General features: G+C 35.7%; 1 protein-coding gene across 1 annotated transcript in view; it reads right to left on the reverse strand.

The window, feature by feature from the left end:
• spn-E (tudor domain containing 9 protein spindle E) overlaps window positions 1-21,509 on the reverse strand; it is a 469,695-nt gene that overhangs the window by 334,363 nt on the left and 113,823 nt on the right. The window contains exon 9 of the mRNA XM_090399558.1: window positions 19,715-19,818. Coding sequence (XP_090255684.1) covers window positions 19,715-19,818 — 104 coding nt within the window. The remainder of the gene's footprint in view (window positions 1-19,714; window positions 19,819-21,509) is intronic.

The following is a 21,509-nucleotide window of genomic DNA, read 5'->3' on the forward strand; positions in this document are numbered from 1 at the left end:
TCTTTCACCTCCTACAGAATATCAGTCTTTATTTAACTCTACTTCCCTATTACCATGAAAGACAAACATGAAGAAATAAGTTATTCTGCAAATTCAAAAATATTTCCCATAGAAAAATTCTACAAAAAAGTCAATACGACACAAACAAGACCCCCCCCCACACACACAAAAATAACAGGTTAAAAAAGCATTTCCACATACACTTAACATTCATGGCCTTGATACTAATAAAGAATTGTACCACCACTTGCATTCATCACCAAACAGCAACTACTGTCCAATGCAACTTTCCAAACTACACTTAACTAGCCATACACTTAACACGATTCCTTCAGGGAAAAAAAAAAGTTTTTTTTTTTTTTTTTGTTTTTTTTAGGGTCTGACAACCCACCAGAGAATGTTAAGAATATAATTCCCTCTTGCTCTGGCTAAAAATTTCCCTATCATATTTTGTAGAATTCATTTATGGTCTATTTCTATCCAAATTCAGATAACCACTCCAACCTCTCTGAAGTGTGATGTTTTGCAGCTGAAGCAGTGAATTTGATAGTGAGGTTCTCTCATATGTAGACTTCATTGTCCATAACTCAAACTAGCTTCCCATCACCAATTTCACTGATTAAGGTGAAAAGGATGTGCCAAGGTCGTTGCTATTAGCAATGACCTAACAAATATTCCATCTACTTGGCAGAATAATTTCCTTATAATATAATCCTCACTCTTAACCTTTTTTTAAAGGATCATTCAAATATAATATAAAATGTCAGTTCTCTTGAAAACTCAGAAAACATGAACTCCCCCAACTTTCTTTTATTACAGAACTTCTTTTAAGCAGTAAGTTTGTTTGGTTTCATTATAGTGGCAAACAAGATGACCTCCATGACTTCTTTGCTTCCTTTCATTCTGATCCTAATACCTGTTCTAAACAAATAATTCTAACTGGTATATGAAGGCCTTCCATTCAAAATCCATAGTCAGGATTTTGAATGGAAGCCATTCAAAAGTGGCTTGAGACCAAACTTCATCTTCTCACTCAGCCTGAGCTGAGGCAAAAAATCATATCTTCTTTCATTTGTCTACAATTCAAATTGCAGTTGAACCTTCTAATCCTTTGCGCATTCTCACTTCGGTCCCTTACTTTTGATAACACTCAGATTTCAAAACAAGCTGATTTCTTTTCTTGGACTGACACATCTAGCCTTCCCTGGTATAAACAGCACAGCTATAGCCTCTTCAACTTCTAAAAATATACGTTTTTTCCTGCTCAAAGTGCAATTTCTCACATGCATATAAATCCAAATTTATCCAACAGTGAAATACTGCTCTCGCATTTGGGATGGTGCACTAAGGTCTCAAAATGCTTGATGCCCTCCAGTAAAGAGCAATTCAGTTAACTGATGACACTGACTGTCTCTGCCTTATGACTATTTTAGTGTAGAGTTGTTGACAGGTTTAAGGTGTGGAATAACAGATAATGAGGATATCCTATGATGAGACTATGGAGATTTGATAACTGCATTATGTGTGTGTTTTCCTTCTGTTTACTATTTTTTGTATCAGTCTTAAACACTGAAAGGTTGCAAACCTATTCAAACAGCACAATTTTCTGCTGAAATGATTATTCCACCTTCTTTGTCTAATACTAAAAACATGAAAGCTACTGGTCAACATCCATTTATTGTCCAGCTTCAAGATCTGCTCAACAAACTTCTCTTCCATTCTATCTAGTTCTGTTCTATTTAATAGCTTCCTTCAAACTATGTTCCAAAAGATTCAAAAACAGTTTGCAGGAAGTATGACACACCAGAGGCTTTTGTCTTAAACTCTTGCTCCAACATGCCTCTGGTGTGCCATAGGTTTGCAACGTTTCGTGTTTAAGACTGATACAAAAAAAAGTAAACAGAAGGAAAACACACACACACACACACATGATGCAGTTATCAGATCTCCATAGAGTCTCATCATAGGATATCCTCATTATCTATCATTCCACACCTTAAACCTGTCAGCAACTCTACACTCACCTCTTTCAAAGAAAATTCCCTTCTGTTCATCCCAACTTCTAACAACACTTTAGGAATGTATCTTGTAAATCTTTTCCGCTGTACAAATAAATTCCTCCATGATAAAACCACTTGATCTATTAGTTTCTAATATATCATCCATGAATGTTATGTATGATGAAACAAAAACAGTAAATAGCAAAATATCTCATTTGATTGCCCTAAGAACAATCAAATGAGATTGTTCTTATTGCAATCCCCTCAAATTTCAATTCATTTATACTCAAACTTTCCTATATTCCATATAGGGAATGATGTAGAATTTATAGATCTGTGGTCTCTAAAGGAAAGAAGGATTTGTACAATGCTGATGGACTGCATCTAAATGGCTTCAGTGTTAGGTGTTGAGAGAGAGCCCTGTTCACCGAGTATGCTGAAGTGCAATTCAGGGAAACTTAATTAGGGTGGAAGCAAGTGAGTGTGTGAAGGCACCCATGAAGTGATAAGAGAATGACCAAGTGAGGAATCTAGTCTCAAGCAAAAATATTATATAGGGTAGTTAATTCAGAAAGTAAAGGTGGGTGGGTGGAGGGGCCCCTAAAGGGATGCTGCAGTTTCCATATACTAATGCCAGAAGTATCAGGAATAAGGAGGAGGAGTTTTTGGCATTAGTTAGTGCAAACTCACTGAAAGTTATAGGCAATAGTGAGACTTGGCTAACAGCAGATGTAGTTATAGGGATTGAATGTGAAGGGTTTAGTATTTTCAGGGAAAATAAGATGAGAGAGAAGTACTGCTGACGATAGCAGATGAATTGACACCAAAAAGAATAGGAGACAGCAGGGAGGGTGGCTGTTCATTCAAAGCAATCTGGTGTGAGATTGAAGTCAGTACGACAAAATAAACAGCTTATTATTGCTATAGACTAGGGAGTTACACAGATCTGGAAGATATGCATTACCAAATTAGTATGATGAGTACAGCGATTTTATTTTGGTGCATATTCAACTAAAGTTTTACTTTCCATAATTTTCATGATGTATTCTGATCACCATGTAAGCATGAAGGAAAGGATATGGAGATATAGACTGGAAGGAAGAAAGTTCACATAGCATGAAGGAAACAATTTATACACCTGCTCAGAGATAATTACTTAAGGCAGCATGTGATGGAGGAACCTAGGGTGAAACAGTATTGGACCTGGTCACAGAATCAGAAGAGCTATCCATAACCAAAGTGACCATGCAGTCTTAACTTGGCAGATTGTAAAACATGCAGAATATTCTATCAAGAAGGGGTATTTCTGGAACTACAACAAGGCAAGTAATTATGACATGCTTAAGAGCATCTTATATCTGTACTGTGACTTAAAGCACTGCAGGGTAAGGATGTTAGTAGTGCATGGGAGATAGTTAAGGGTCATCTAGAGGAAGGAGTATTAAATTGTACCTAGGGTAAGTAGAGTTAATCAAGTAGGAGTTAGATGAATGAGTAATATCATTAAGCACTGCAGAAGAAAATGCTGTGGAGGGTATATAAACAGAAAGGTAACCAGCAAACTCACGAACAGCACAAGGCTCAGGCAAGAAAGGTGACTAGCATGGCAAGGAATGCAAAATCAGATAATAAGAATCAAGCCAAATAGGCCAAAGTAAATCTCAAAGAATTCTTTCTTTGTGGCAAGTAAGAGGAAGAATGACTATGGAAGGTTAACCCTGATGAGTGATGCAGATAAAATAGTGGAGTTACTGAGTGACCACTTTGCAAGGGTATATCATCCTGGTGAGGATACTGCTTTAACCTATGTGACAGACACTGTGGAAACAGAGGTGGATGAATTGGAGGTTCTCAAGATATTTGCAGAATCTTAATGTAAATACAGCTGTGGGATTAGATGGGATATCAGCTAGGATCTTGCTAGAATGTGCAAGGGAACTGGCAATGTCTTCAATTGTTTGCTGATGACCCGAAATTAGGTAGAGTAATAGTTAAGATGATGTGAAGAGCTTGCAGGACAATTTAAACAGGCTGTCAGCATGGGCAAAAGTTAACAGGTGTCAGTTTAATGTCAAGAAATGTGAAGTTTTGCATTTTGGGATAAATAGATTACATGTCATATATATCACATTTTTTTATTTTATTTGTATGGGATTCTTCCATTCCTCATCCATCCCTTAGAATGGCATTATACTCCAGGAAATAGATGAAGCTAGAGATTTAGAGGTGTGGTAGACTTGAAGTTTAGAGGACATATTGCTAAGGCAGCCCATAAGATTATTTGTTTTACTTTAAATGTAAAACAAAATTAAATTATAATAAAAAGCTTAGGGCAATCATTCACAGCAACACTTCTCACATATAAACAACACTAGAAAAACAAACTAATTTATCATATTCCTGATATGTACCCTCAACAGTTGTACAGAATATTGTGATAGTAAAATACTTCAAAGACTGGAGATCACCTGAGATTAGCTGTGCTAAAACATTCTTGAATATTGACAATGGAAGTTCTGGCTTAATATTTCTTTCTTTTCTATCTTTTCGAAAGACATACAATTACCTTCATTTTCAATACGATACTGCCAATGATGCCATCGATTCACTCCATCCAAATTCTTATATCTGTCATCTCCAGTCTTTGATCAAGTGTTATTTCTAATCCATAAGCTAAAACTGGTTTGAACACAGTCTTGTATACAGCTAATTTAGTGTTTTGACTAATCGCTTACTTTTTAGCTGCCTTCCTATTATACAAGCTTTACTAATTCTATTGTCTATTTCCATATTTAATTTAGATTTTCATTAAAAATTGTGCCTAAATAGTTTAAATGTTTTACTTGTTCTATAGGTTCACCATTCAGGATACAGTTGTTTTCAATGTTTTTGTCTATTTTCATATTTTTGCTGATTTTCATGCCAAGTTTACTACAAAAGTTATTCAATTTAGTCAGGGAATTTTGCAAACTTTATGCAGAAGTAAAACATCTACATAAAGTAAAGATCTAAATAAGTAATTTGTCAAGTTTATATCATAAACTGTTATAAAAACACAAGCACTCAATTAGTAGTTGCGGAAGAAAATTCAAATCTTAACTGAAAAAAGAACCAATGTTTTTATCAAATCACCCCCCCCCTCTGGATCCAGATAAAATAATATCTTAATGAAATCAGACTACAAATGGTCTTAGAATAACCATCTCCCAGATCTTTGGCAAATTAATACAGCCTAACTTATTGAATTAGGAGAGGCAGGAGATTGGATCTGATGTGGATTCTAAAAATAGTGTCTTCATCTATAGAAACTTATGTACACTACTGTCTTCTTTCATTTAATCCTGTGTGATGGAATATTCTGAGCATAGTCTGCCAATCCTGACTTGCCATACTATGATAGCAAAAGTCTTAATAGTTTTTTTTTTTTTTGGGGGGGGGGGGGGAACTGATATATCAGTCCATTCAAAGTTTCCAATTTTGTTGGAAACTCTTGATCGAGTCATTATATATCTTTTCGAAAGACATACAATTACCCTCAACCATCTATCTTTTCAAATGTACTCTGGATATAAAGGAATGGGAAAAGTTTTGGTGTGATTTTGTGTGTCATGTGATAAGGACATGAAGTATTTTGTCTATTTTATAGATTCTAGCCACTAGCTAAAAAGGCATGGCCAACATCCAAAAATATGCTTCCCAACAGAAAAAGAAACAGACAACTGTCCTCCCTTTCTAGACAACAGTAGATAAACAGTTCTGTGGCAAGAGCTATGTCATTAGAACAAACAGCCTTAGCTCTGCATGTGGCTGTCATATCATTAAGATGTATGATGTGACTACATATACAAGTGCCTTCCAGTGCATTTGAGTTTCTATAAAGAAAAGGATAAACCGTTTGGAAGAAATATAACTACTGTCTAGGAAGAGAGGACAGTTTCACCTCCCCTTATTGTGGAATGTATTTTTGGAGATTTGGTGGTATAAAAGTCTTAGAGTGGCTACACTGCATAGTTCAGAAAGCCTGGACAGAGGGACAAATTCCCGATGATGAGTACAGCTCTAATAGTACCCATATATAAAAAGGGAAATAAAACTGAATGTGAGAATTATCTATGCAAGATCTATGCAAGCATACTCGAGAAACGGTTGAGAAGAATTGTGGAAGAAAAGCTTGGTGAAGAACAAGCTGGATTCAGGCCAAATAGAGACTGTCAGGATCAGATCTTCACTTTATGACAAATAGTTCAGAAAGCATGGGAATATAACAAAGATCTGTATTTAAGTTATGTCGATCTGGGAAAGGCATATGACAAGGTGCCAAGAAAGAAGCAATTCAATATGCTACAGTTATATGATGTCAATGGGGCATTATATCAAGCAATACTTAGTCTGTATTTAAGCTGCAAGTCGGCAGTTAGAATTGAAGTACAGGAAGGTGGTTTAATGTTAAATCTGGTGTGAGACAAGGATGTACATTATCCCCTCTGTTATTCTTTATCTATATGGATCACATTATGAAGGAAAGTGGTATTAAACATGATATCAGAATTGGAGATGTTAATGTCAGCTCTTTGCTTTATGCGGACGGTTATACTTCTAAATAAATCTGCTACAAGTTTGCAAGAGGCCCTGACTAAGTTGAATAGCTGTTGTAATAGATACGGTATGAAGGTCAGCAATAAAAAGACAAAGACAATAAAAATAGGCAGATTCATTGAAAATGTCAACTGTGTTGTGAATGGAGAACCTGTGGAACAAGTGAAACATTTCAGCTACTTAGGCACGATTTTTACTGAAGATGGTAAATTAAATATAGAAATAGACAATAGAATCAGCAAAGCTGGTATGGTGGGAAGTCAACTGAATAAATTCATATGGAATAAGAGAGAAATTAGTCGAAACACTAAATTACTGTAAACAATAATATTTGGTTAACCGATCAAGTGTTGATCAATATTTTAATTAATAAACTGGACCAACTAGTTTCGCCACACTTATCTGTTGGCTTCTTCAGGGCACTAACATATAGGTTTAAACACTCTCACAATTATGCGTAACTGCAAAACTGACAAGAATAAAAACTGACTAGAATAATTACAAATGAAATAGTATCGAACGTGAGTGAAACACGTATCGCGTGTACAAGATCAGCTAGCTGTTGCTGAGGAACCTTCTGTAGTTTGTATTAAAGTTCATTTCTTCTGTTTTTAAGGCTCTGATTAGGGTTTTCCACATCTCTGGCAGTATTAGGCCTTGATTTCTGTTAAGGTTCACAGTAGAACGGGCAACTGTGGCTGCTTCTTTGAACATTCTTGAATGGTAATCTTCCTCTAAATAGGGGGAACAGCGTTTGTCCAACTCGATGACATGGTTAGTTGTGGAGAAATGAGACGATAGCCCCGAAATGTCCTGTCTGTTGTTTTTGACATAGCCAATGTGCTCCTTTTGCCTGATTTCGAGGCTTATCAAAGTCTGTCCGATGTAATTAGAGCCACATGAGCATGGAATATTATAGACTCCAGCATATTTGTAGAAAGGATGGTTGTCTTTTGGAGATCTTAGTAGTTTACGAATAGTATCTATAGGTTGACATGCTACTCTTATTTTGTGTTGTTTGAGGAGATTGGAGAGCTTGTTGGAGATGCCACTTACATACGGAATTGCTATCGTTTTTATATATTGAATCTCTTGTTCTCTTTGTGGTGGTTCAGAGAAAAGGATTTTATTGACTAGTCTTCTTGGATAGCCGTTCAAGTACAGATTGTTGGAAATAAATTAACTCATCTTGAAGGGTCTTGTTGTCCGTTGAGATGCAAATAGCACTTTTCTTTAACATGTGTATAATCCTGAGTTTATGTGATATGTGGTGAGAGGAGTTAAAATGTAGGTAGCGACCTGTATTGGTCGGTTTTCTGTAGACCGATAGATTTAAACTGCCATCAGTTTGTTTTTTGATTAAGATGTCTAAAAACGGAAGTTGTTTTTCTCTTTCAAATTCCAGAGTGAATTTAATAGAATGATGAAAAGCGTTGATCTTTTTGAGAAAATCATATATGTCATCTTTGTTGTTGTTCCATATGATGAAGATATTGTCCACGTATCTAAACCAAATTTTAGGTCTAGGAAAAATTTGTGATAGGATTTTGTTTTCTAAGTCTTCCATAAAGAGGTCAGCACATGAAGGTGAGAGTGGGTTTCCCATTGTCAAGCCTGTTAACTGTTGATAGATTTTATTTTTCCAAGAAAAATAATTGGAGTTTAGGCAGTGAGCAAACAATACGGTTATATCTTGTGGGAATAAGGTACTTAAGATGTCAATGACCTCTATTACGGGAACGTTTGTAAAGAGAGAGGTGACATCTAAACTGGCTAGAAGATCATTATCCGATATCTTGATGTTTTTTAGCTTTTCTACGAAATGTCCAGAGTTTTTGATGTAACTCTGAGTTGTGGATGTATTGCTGTAGGAGTTTCGAGAGATGTTTTGACAATAAGTAGGTGGGCGAGTTGATTGCATCAACGATTGGGTGTAAAGGAATACCCTCTTTGTGCACTTTTGGAACTCCATTCTTGGAGTTAAAGGATGCATCGATTTTAGTTTTTTAATCAAGTCTGTTGGCCAGTTAGATAAATTGCGTAGTAATTCGTTGGTATCATTGTGATTTTTTAATGTTGGATCTTTTGTTAAAAGACGGTAAACAGACAAGTCAGAAAGTAGATGGTTAACTTTGTCTTCATAGTCCTTTGAGTTCAGTATCACAGTACTGTTTCCTTTATCTGCTTTAAGTACTATGATGTCTTTGTTGTTTTTTAAATCACGAATAGTTCTTTTATCCAGTGATGAGAAGTTTTGTTTTGTGGAATAGGGCGCGGAAAGTATTATGCAACTTTTTAATCTTAGATCATTTGCTGTGTGAGGCGGTAATAATGAGATTCCTTTTTCTAGACTACAGATGAAATCTATCTTGGGAATCTGTTGTGGAGCTATTGCATAGTTGAAACCCTTTTTGAGAATGTCTATTTCAGGTTTCTTTAAGATGTGGTTTGAAAAATTAAGAATAACTTGGTTGTCTGGTAGAGAAGGTTTAGACTCATTGTGGGTGGTATAGAGGTGGTTAAATTTTTTAATCTGGGTCTGTCTGCTTTTGTTAAAAGCTTTGGTGAAACTGGTGTTGATCATTTTATCTAACACTTGCCAAATTTCCTCATCTAAAGAGCTGAATAGATCCATGAACAGTTCATAACATTGTGAGTCAATTTGACTAAGCACAAATCTTGTTTGATAAAAATATTTTTAGCTTGTCTAGTATTGAAAAGAGGTTTAAGATGTAAAAACTTAGGAATTATGCAGTTATCACGGCAACGTTTTAAAAAAGTGAGATGGTTTAGTAACCTTGCCTTTTTACATTTCAGGATTTCAAAACGGCGTACCTTGATTTTCGTATCACCATTGACTCTATTCATCATGAAGGTTGTTTTCTTGATCATAAATAGTAAATAATAATATTTGGTTAACTGATCAAGTGTTGATCAATATTTTAATTAACTGGACCAACTAGTTTCGCCACACTTATCTGTTGGCTTCTTCAGGGCACTAACATATAGGTTTAAAACACTCTCACAATTATGCATAATTGCAAAACTGACAAGAATAAAAACTGACTAGAATAATTACAAATGAAATAGTATTGAACATGAGTGAAACACGTATCGCGTGTACAAGATCAGCTAGCTGTTGCTGAGGAACCTTCTGTAGTTTGTATTAATACTGTTTGTATTGATACTGAACTCAAAGGACTATGAAGACAAAGTTAACCATCTACTTTCTGACTTGTCTGTTTACCGTCTTTTAACAAAAGATCCAACATTAAAAAATCACAATGATACCAACGAATTACTACGCAATTTATCTAACTGGCAAACAGACTTGATTAAAAAACTAAAATCGATGCATCCTTTAACTCCAAGACTCTATGGAGTTCCAAAAGTGCACAAAGAGGGTATTCCTTTACGCCCAATCGTTGATGCAATCAACTCGCCCACCTACTTATTGTCAAAACATCTCTCGAAACTCCTACAGCAATACATCCACAACTCAGAGAGTTACATCAAAAACTCTGGACATTTCGTAGAAAAGCTAAAAAACATAAGATATCGGATAATGATCTTCTAGCCAGCTTAGATGTCACCTTTCTCTTTACAAACGTTCCCGTAGTAGAGGTCATTGACATCTTAAGTACCTTATTCCCACAAGATATAACCGTATTGTTTGCTCACTGCCTAAACTCCAATTATTTTTCTTGGAAAAATAAAATCTATCAACAGTTAACAGGCTTGGCAATGGGAAGCCCACTCTCACCTTCATGTGCTGACCTCTTTATGGAAGACTTAGAAAACAAAATCCTATCACAAATTTTTCCTAGACCTAAAATTTGGTTTAGATACGTGGACGATATCTTCATCATATGGAACAACAACAAAGATAACATATGATTTTCTCAAAAAGATCAACGCTTTTCATCATTCTATTAAATTCACTCTGGAACTTGAAAGAGAAAAACAACTTCTGTTTTTAGACATCTTAATCGAAAAACAAACTGATGGCAGTTTAAATCTATCGGTCTACAGAAAACCGACCAATACAGGTCGCTACCAACATTTTAACTCCTCTCGCCACATATCACATAAACTCAGCATTATACACATGTTAAAGAAAAGCGCTATTTGCATCTCAACGGACAACAAGACCCTTCAAGATGAGTTAAAATTTATTTCCAACAATCTGTACTTGAACGGCTATCCAAGAAGACTAGTCAATAAAATCCTTTTCTCTGAACCACCACAAAGAGAACAAGAGATTCAATATATAAAAACGATAGCAATTCCGTATGTAAGTGGCATCTCCAACAAGCTCTCCAATCTCCTCAAACAACACAAAATAAGAGTAGCATGTCAACCTATAGATACTATTCGTAAACTACTAAGATCTCCAAAAGACAACCATCCTTTCTACAAATATGCTGGAGTCTATAATATTCCATGCTCATGTGGCTCTAATTACATCGGACAGACTTTGATAAGCCTCGAAATCAGGCAAAAGGAGCACATTGGCTATGTCAAAAACAACAGACAGGACATTTCGGGGCTATCGTCTCATTTCTCCACAACTAACCATGTCATCGAGTTGGACAAACGCTGTTCCCCCTACTTAGAGGAAGATTACCATTCAAGAATGTTCAAAGAAGCAGTCACAGTCGCCCGTTCTACTGTGAACCTTAACAGAAATCAAGGCCTAATACTGCCAGAGATGTGGAAAACCCTAATCAGAGCCTTAAAAACGGAAGAAATGAACTTTAATACAAACTACAGAAGGTTCCTCAGCAACAGCTAGCTGATTTTGTACACGCGATATGTTTCACTCACGTTCGATACTATTTCATTTGTAATTATTCTAGTCAGTTTTGCAGTTACGCATAATTGTGAGAGTGTTTAAACCTATATGTTAGTGCCCTGAAGAAGCCAACAGATAAGTGTGGCAAAACTAGTTGGTCCAGTTAATTAATTAAAATATTGATCGACACTTGATCGGTTAACCAAATATTATTATTTACTATTTATGATCAAGAAAACAACCTTCATGATGACTAAATTACTGTATACAAGACAGTGTTCAAACCAGTTTTAATTAATGGATCTGAGAGCTGGGTCAGAAGTAAAACACTTGACCAAAGACTAGAGACCGCAGATATGAGAGTCCTGAGAAAGATTAGAGGCGTGAACAGATGGTATCAATGGCAATATCATATTAAAAACGAGGATGTTAGGAAAGAACTTGACATTGTCGGCATCCAGGAATGTGTTAGCAGAGCTAATCTCAGGTGGTATGTTCACTTAAACAGAATGGGCAAGGAAAGATTGGCAAAGCAAGTGTTCTCTGTCAGGTTGGCAGGAAAACAACCCAGAGGAAGACCAAGATATAGGTGGATAAGGTACAAAGTGACTTAGACGATAAAAATATAAGATCTGATAATATTGGAGTCTTGACAAGTGACAGACTGATTTGGAGGAAAATTGTAGATAGGAAGTTAGTAACGATGTAAATATTTCATGTAGTACTATCATATCCTGTACACCCCTTGAGGGTACATGTCAGGAATTTGATGATGTTTAGATAAACACACACACACACACACACACACACACACACACACTAGGGGGGCTCTGCCCCCTGGTGCCTATGCCCCCTAACCTAACCTAACAAATGCTGATTGTCTTATACGAATCCAAGACCTACTTATAGTGATTATTCCCTATTAACCTTAAACTTTAGTGGCCCTAATCACATCCTGTCGGCTGCACCATTGTTATATATTGTATTTATGTGTGATTTATACTTAGTTTGTTTTCTGGTTGCTTGATTATACCCTATCTTATTCAAAACCTTATTCACTTAAAATCCTACCGGCTGTTCTATTGTTATGTCATTGCTTTCTCTATATTTTCTGATTTATATCTTCCTATTCTATCATTGTTTTACTTCTTCAGATATCGGGCCTAATATACATATATCTAGGATTGTTTCCTCTTTGGATACTGGCGAATTTATATTTTGCTGCGCCAACCAGTATCCTATAGCAGAAAAGGATCCTTACTCACGAAGACAATACTAGATTCCTAGACATTCTTACACAATGATCTTTAACACTGCCGTATAGATTCAGATTATTGCAGTCGTGCTAAATCTATAATTATATACACTTTCTAATTCCTTCCTGCCAAAATAGGTTCTATTTTTATAAGTGGTAGTTTGGAATCTTATTCAGTCATGACTCAGGTTTAGGTAAATATGACATGTTTATTGGAATATCTAAACAGAATACACAAAAAATTCATACACTTAATTTGACTCAATACTAAATGAAAAGACTCGAGTTAAGAGGTTAACATATTCTAAATTAAATCAAAGCTTATGAACCATCGTAAAACACAGTAATTGAAAATTGGGATAGAGCAAATGATATGAAGTCAAACTAAAATTCCTTTCTGTAATGCTATTTATAAGATAATATAAACAAACATTCTAATGTTACTCAGTTACTGAAATCCACAATTCTGATCTCATTAAGTTAATACTATCACATACAATTACAAAAGATCTCTTCCAAACAATTCTTCTTACTCTCTCAAAGAAGGTTAACTTTCTAATTAGAGACTGTCCACAGAGTTCTTTAGAATACTGTTCTTAATTTCACATTCGCAAACAATCTTCTCTCTTCTAATGAATTTTATACACAAAATAGAGTAATTTCACCTTACCGAACTTTTTCCATGTCTTTCAGCACCACGTGTACTTCTGGTTACTTCTTGTCTATTGGCTGTCCTTACGGCAACGTAGCGGTTACACTATCTTCATTATTTCTGCTGAAAACGAACTTAAATCTTTGCATTTTAGGAACTACTCGATGGGACTTCTCAGCAACAGTTTGATTCTGCTAGGACAGGAAATTTTTACCTTCAGCTCTGCGTAGAATCCTTCTCCATTTTCAAGACAGCCTGCTGTCCGACATCTTATCTTAGCACAGACGCTTCTTCCCCCCCTTATGCGAACTCCCGCTAACATCTGAGCCAACAGGAAAACGATACGACAAGAGACCTCTTTCGATATGGCGCTCATCCCCTTATATTCCTCGATAGAGCGCCCTCTTTTTTTTTGGAGTTCCCTTTGTACATGGCCCATATCTTGAAAATGGAGAAGGATTCTACGCAGAGCTGAAGGTAAAAATTTCCGGTCCTAGCAGAATCAAGCTGTCGCTGAGAAGTCCCATCGAGTAGTTCCTAAAATGCAAAGATTTAAGTTCGTTTTCGGCAGAAATAATGAAGATAGCGTAAACCCTACGTTGGCGTAAGGACAGCCAATAGACAAGAAGTAACCAGAACTTACGCGAACTCCTGCTAACATCTGAGCCACCAAACAGGAAAACGATACGACAAGAGACCTCTTTCGATATGGTGCTCATCCCCTTATATTCCTCGATAGAGCACCCTCTTTTTTTTGGAGTCCTCTTTGCACACGGCCCATATCTTTTCACCCCTTGCTTTCCCGACGCTGTTATGCTCTTGAATTCACGGAATACGCGTCAACGTACGTTCCGTGTAAGCTAGCCAGCAGCGTTACACTGGACAGTGTACTTGTATACTTTCTAAGAATCATTACTTAGTAACTATCTGGTGACTCAAAGTTAATCTATACAGCTTAAGTGAGGCTTAAAATTAATATTAACAAAATTCTTCCTTTAAGACATTCTCTAATTTAATTCTAGCAGTGATGAAAAGATTAAAGTACATGGAATATAAGATAAAAATTGCAAATTTATACTTTTGATTTCAGCTGATGTGCAGGTATTTCTCTTTATTAGTAAGTTTAGTATGTTAGACTCTGAATGAATGATTTCTTTGCAAGATTCCTTCATTCAGGATCTAACACCTCTATAATTGAACATTTTTGGTCAAATATCATCTATTCCAGCTGCCTTTTCACATTTCAGGTTTTTGATGGCTTTTTCTACTTCAAGTATGGATATGTATTCCTGATTGCATGCCTGTTGAGTGTTTTTTTTAATATTGTGCTGTCACTAATTGTTTAGTTTAGCAATTTTTCGAAGTAATTACTCCATACATCAAGGATATCTTTTTCACCAGTTTTCATGTCACCTTTAATCTTTTTAAAACTCCAATTCTTTTTACAGCACTCTTTTCTCCATTTATGAGCTTTTTCAATAGCCTCCTTAATATTTTGCCACCTTCCTGATATTTATTTTCTACGTTCTTACTGAAGTCTTCCCATGACTTTTTTTTTTTTTTAGCTAGTTTTACACAGTGTTTAGCTTTCTTACATTTGTCTCTGTATTCTCTAAGAGCACAAGCTGACTTATTTTATATACTTTCTTTTCATTCACTGCCACTTTAACTTCCTGTGTCCACCACGGAGTTCTGATTTTTCTATCCTTGCAGACAACCTCACCACATGCCTCTCTGGCTGAATCAATGCTTTCTTCAGGATTTGCCACTGAATCTCCAAGGTTTAGTTCCTGTTCTGAAACTTTTTTTTATTCAATGATGTTTGTATATTTTAGTCTACAGTTCACATCTGAGAGCTGTTCAACTTTAATTTAAAACTTTCTTATATGTTCCTCTTTTCAATATAAAATACAATTTTATCCTGCTCAAGACTAAATGGTGATCACTTCCAATTTCAAATCCTCTGTACACTCTGGGGTCCTGCACCAGGGAGAAAACATCACCATCAACAATAACATAGTCAATGAGACTTTTCTTATTCCTTGCCCCTTCTCTCCATGTGAATTTGTGCACATTTTTATGTTGGAACATAATGTTAGTACTAACCAGTAGAAATCCAATAGGTATTTGCCATTATTAGCTTTGCACTTTTCTTCAAATTTTTCCAAAATATTTTTTGTAATCTGACAATCATTTCCTACTCTGCTATTTAGATCCCCAACAAGGACCAACTTCTCATCGTTATTTATTATTTTGCCTATGGTCCCACAAAATTTGTGGGACCATAGGCAAATAAATCTCATCATCCAGTTCCCCCCATTCTGATATTTTCCCACATCGCTACTTGATATCGCCTACCATTCAAGATGATTAGTCTCGTATTTAGTGTTGAATACTATAGCTACTCCTTTTCCTTGATTGTCATTGCCTGAATATAACATTTTGTATTTATTGCTCAGAAAGATCACCAGTTTCTCTTTTTTGTTTCAGTCACACCTATTACGTCGATCTGGTATTCATCCAATTCCTCAGCTAGCTCCATTTCTTTGCCATTCAGGCTTCTTATGTTTATAGGACCAATCTTGAACTCTGTTGATGTCGAGTTGAGTGTGTTTCAGGATTTCTTCACAGTAGCTGACTTTTTGCTGTTTGCCTGGTTCCCAGGCGAACAATGCGGGGAGGTACAATATGACAAAATTTCATGCTGGCTGGCCTAAAATTTTGTCATGTTGCACCATCATTTTATATTGTGGTTTTAAGCCAATAAGAGTACATTTTGGTCGGCTAAATCCCAAATTGCCATCCTTGTTCATTCAGTATCCAGGTAGATATATAACAGGGTGTACCATGAGAAGGTGAGGACTGGACATTAGGTCAGAAGCCCTGGTCGGTTCTCTACTTTCCTTCAAAGGCTATGGGGAGGTCTCCTCTCAGTTATGCAGCTTTGACCCTTAAGCACCGCCCCCCCCCCATACTTGAGAAACTGTTAAGAAGGATTGTGGAAGGGATGTTTGGTGAAGATCAACCTGGAATCAGACCAAATAGAGGCTGTCAGGATCAGATTTTCAGAAATCATGTGAATATAAATAAAACATCTGTATTTAAGTTTTGTAGATCTGGAAAAGGCATATGACAATGTCCAAGAGAAAAGCTATTTAAACCCTTACAGTTGTATGGTGTTAATGGGACATTACATCAAGCAATGCTTAGTCTTTCAGTTGTAAGTCAGCAGTTAGAATTGAAAGAAGTACATGAAGATAGTTTAATGTTAAATCTGTTTTCAGACAAGGATGTACATTATTCCCTCTGTTATTATCTATATGGATCACATTATGAAAGAAAGAGGTATTAAATCTAATATCAAAATTGGAGATGTTAATCTCAGCTCTTTATGCAGATGTTATACTTCTAAATAAATCTGGTACAAGTCTGCAAGATTCCCTGACTAAATTAAATAACTGCTGTAATAGATATGGTATGAAGGTCAGCGATAACAAGACAAAGACAATGAAATTGGGCATAAACATTGAATATATCAACTACATTGTCAATGGAGACCTATAGAACAAGTGAAACATTTCACGATTTTTAGTGAAGATGGTAAATTGAATATGGAAACAGACAACAGAATCAACAAAGCTGGTATTGGTAGGAAAAAACTGAATAAATTTATATGGAATAAAAGAGAAATTAGTCAAGACACTAAATTAGCTGTATACAAGAGTGTTCAAGCCAATTTTAACTTATGGATCTGAGAGCTGGGTTAGAAATAAAACACTTGACCAAAGACTAGAGACTGCAGATATGAGAATACTGAGAAAGCTTAGGGGGCATGAACAGATGGCATTAATGACAATATCATATTAAAAGCGAGGATATTAGGAAAGAATCTGACATTGTTAGCAGAGCTAATCTCATTCTCTTGGTCTTCCTCGGTCACCCAGAGGAAGACCAAAGATATCTTATATTTCTGATAAAGTAAAAAAATGCCTTAGAAGACAGAAATATAAGATCTGATAATTGGAGTCTTTACAGGTAACAGATTGACTTAGAGGAAAATTGTAGATAAGAAGACAGGATATAATAGTACTATTATATCCTGTACATGTCAGGAATTTGATGATAATTCTGTGTTGTGAATCAATGCTGTTAAATAAACTGTTTTTTTTATTTTATTTTGTATTTTTTACTTATTTTTAACATAGTCTCTGGACACCAAACATGGAACCCTTTCAAGCCTTTACAATAAGTGAAGCAATAGTCTCACAATGGGTGATGAAATTCATCTCCCACCTAAAGATAATCATAAACATCCATGCCAACAGTGGGATTCAAAAAGTCATCCAATATAATTACTCATTTCTTTATCACCAGCAACTGAATGGCAACATCCCGCGATATATTTCATCTGGTTAGCCTCCACTTAACACCGGATACCGTCAAGCTCACAGCTACGTGGTATATTATTTTGTTATTGCTTTCATAAGTTTCAACCTTAACTGGAGTCAAGTCATCTGATATCATTAGCAATACCCACCCCCTTCCTATCACTTTTGTCATTCATACAGATATTATACTCTTTATGCTCAATTCCAAGTACTATATCTGACTTAGAAAGCCAGGTTTCACCAATGCCAACAGTTTCAGACCACAACATATTGACCAAAGTAACAAAACTCAAGCACTGTTTCTAATGTTCCTGGTATTTGTGTATAGGCATAAGTTATTTGCTGTTGCCTGGTTTGGTTTCACAACTTTCCTTTTTTCTGTCTCCAGACCCACTCAAAGTCTGAACCAAAGGATAGTCCATCCCTTGAGATTCATAATCATGCTCATTAACATTCACACCATTATCACATTTGCACACCTTAACTGAACTTACACATACATCGTCAGCATTCCTTTCAAGATGATTCAGTTTCCCTGATGCCAAATTCCCTCTTATGCAAGTATTTTCTACTATCACTCACTCCACACATCCAAAACCTTAACACCCATTTCTTCTACATAACCTGCGCATTAATCATTTGCTATCATAGCCTCCTCCTTAACTCATTACTATTGTATCTCAGTAATAAACTAACAATTTTCACTTTACTTTCTTGCTTCTTCCATCAATGCTTTCATATCCTCTCACTATATTTATCACTACCTAAATCATTAGTTCTGACAAGCACTACCATCTCTTACTTTTCTTTCTATTGCATTCATCACATAAGTCTGCCATTAAGCACAAATTTAATTATGTAAACATACCATACAACTTTTTTCTCTCTCTCTCTCTCTCATGTTCTGACTTACTTATTATTGTTGTTCATTGATAACTTCTGAAAGTGAATTTCCATGATTTCCTGTCTCCTATTGTTCTTATTTTTCCTTTGTCTTCGTTTCCATAAATATTTCTCTGCTTTCTTTAACTCCCAGGTTGATTTCCAATCCTTTTAATCTGGAAATTTCATGTGTCAAGTTTTTGTCATTAAGTTATCAATATATACAGGTTCTTGCTTTAAGGTTCTATGTTATTATTCTTGGCTTTCAATGCTGGTCTCTTATTCTGCCAGGTATTTGGCACCATTTTTACAATCCATTTTAATTTAACAATATGTCTTAAAATATTAGACAATGTACTAAACAATAATAAACTGGTTTTTACTGTGATTGTAAAAACCACTAAAAATACATTGGCTAATAAAAAAACTTAATAAAAATTATGTGTCTTACGGGAGCTTCAAATGACATCCCAAGTCAAAATAGCTTGCTATAGTGGATTTTTTCCCCCATAGCACTGAACTTATGAAGGCTTCATTTGGGACTTCTGAAAAAGTCCCAGAAAGAGGTGTCAGCTACAGTAAAATTCGACCATATTAATTTAGTCATCTGGTCACAGTACCACCTATTCACATTTATCTGGAGTCACAATATCAGTATCTATAATTCAAAGCATTTTAATAATACGGTGATACACCTGCTTACTACTTGTATATGAGAAATATGTGATTCTGTATTAATTCCACCTTGGTATCTTCCTGGGTCTGCTCTCAGTGATGAGATCACAATAAACCAGTCTAGGCAGAATCCTCCCTTAATGCATAGCATTATGCATGTCTGAAAGGAACTGTGCTTCGCATTATGGAACACTAAGGAAACTGATATGAAGTCATCAGCCTCTATATAATAGAAGTAGCCTGGTCATAAAGATATTTCACACACAAACTATGCTTAGACTTGTATAAAGGATTTAAGAAGAATATAACTTACTGGCAAGTATAACTTGTTTCCTCAAAATTCCCATTTGCATTATTTGCAAATAACAAAATTATGCCACTTGATACTCTCATTTTTAAAATAACGATTTATAACCAAATTATTACAAAAATTTTACTGAACTGTTATTAAAGAACAGAAGATTAACTCACTCTTGTTCTTTAATTTCAATATTATCAAATATCTTGAGCAACTTAACAATAAGATCATAAGATTCTGAAGGGATGTGTGGTTCAGCAGGATCATGGACTGGAAGCTGTAAAAGAAAAGCATAAATCAAAACAACAGAATTTAAAATTCAAACAGAAAACAAAACATATATTAGAAATCTGAAAACTCCGATAAACCAGATTTAGTGAATTATCATGATGGCTTTGTTATGCCGATGCCCCACTGTATAGTGTTTTTTTTTTTTTTTTTTTTTTGAGAAAGTGAAGGCGAGTTAGCTACTATCATACAGAGGAAGAAGGGACTTTTCCTCTTAAGAGGAAAACATTTTTAGCCCCCAAAACAGGTAAACTGGCCAGATGAACATATGCAATTTGCAGGCGATAGGCTCCTAAACAAAGTCTTCCTTGTCTTATTTTCTTTACATGTTAAAACTCAATGGCCTATCACAGCTAAGAACTGGACTCCATAAAAACCTTATTGTTTTTGACTGTCTACTGCATGTATTCTCAGGCATTGTAGAATTTGTCTGGTACAATGAAAAATTGAAAGTTTTATAAGGAAAACATTGCCATCTCACATGAGATCAGCTCATTCACTCTTAGATGAACCCATATTAAACTTCTTTGTGTCCAAAATAAAAAATTCAAATCTGGTCTTTCCAACTAGAGGATACTTATTACTAAGCTACAGAATCCTGTAGCATGCCAAAATAACTCAACTAATGCAATAAAAATAATTAACACTTGTTTTATTGGTGGTAAAGATTTAATATTACTAGCCACCTATTAGTTTTGTCATGTAAACTAGTGGCTTCCTCTGGGTTTGGATGAACATACAAGTATAAATTAACAACAAGTATTGATTATGAATAAATACATTACTAAAAAAAATACCAAATATATAGGAACAATTATGCAAGTACAATAGAAACACATGAAGCATGGATGCTGGCACATGGTTAGTCATTGTTCAGCAGATGCATCTGATAGTTTGGAGAGAAATTAAATAGCAAGACACTTATAGCAAATTATTCTAGTCATTAATGAGCAAGCAAAGTAACAATACATTGTCTCTCTTGTCAACTATCAGCCAGCAAACTTGTGGTGTGACCTGATTTCAGAGAAGATGCTAATGAATTCAGTAAGTATGCCTGCTGCAAAAGGGACATTTCCTAGATGGAGGAAATCTAGACCCCATCATTAGCTTGAAGAGGCTGCTGTCATGTATGACTAGAGCAGAGAGATTAAGTGTTTCTTTCCCCCCATTTTCCATGTAGCATATGAGTAATAACCTTCACTAGTATACCACACATACCAAGGACACTTCATAAACCTCTCCATTCAAGACTACAGCATTAAAGTAGTTCTGCAGGCTAGCCACCAGATAGTACACAACTGAACAGCATGGCATTGCATCAGGAAGCTTCCCAGTCAGCTAAAGTAAAATACTTCCACATACTCTGCCAGACTCTTTTGAATTGCACGTGGTAAAGCTTAAGTGCTGAGAGGGCATCATGTTGGAGGTTTAATGGAGTATACACAGCACTAGGAAAGGATTAAAAACTAATTTCAATGCTTCAAATATTTCATTTCAGTCAATGAGATATCTTCAGGGAGTACAAATAACACATGCAACACACACATACAAAGAAAGAGAGAGACAACATAATGCTTAATGAAGCATGTGGGTGATTAAGTCCCATCTTCTAGGATGTAGACTATTGAGGTGACTGAGGAAGGAGTCAAAACGTGCCTGGGCCATGAGGCCAAATCGAGA

Source organism: Typopeltis vanoorti, chromosome 10 (assembly GCF_054136105.1).
Source record: "Typopeltis vanoorti isolate ZY-2024b chromosome 10, IOZ_Tvanoo_1.0, whole genome shotgun sequence".
NCBI classification, from domain to species: Eukaryota; Metazoa; Arthropoda; class Arachnida; order Uropygi; family Thelyphonidae; genus Typopeltis; species Typopeltis vanoorti.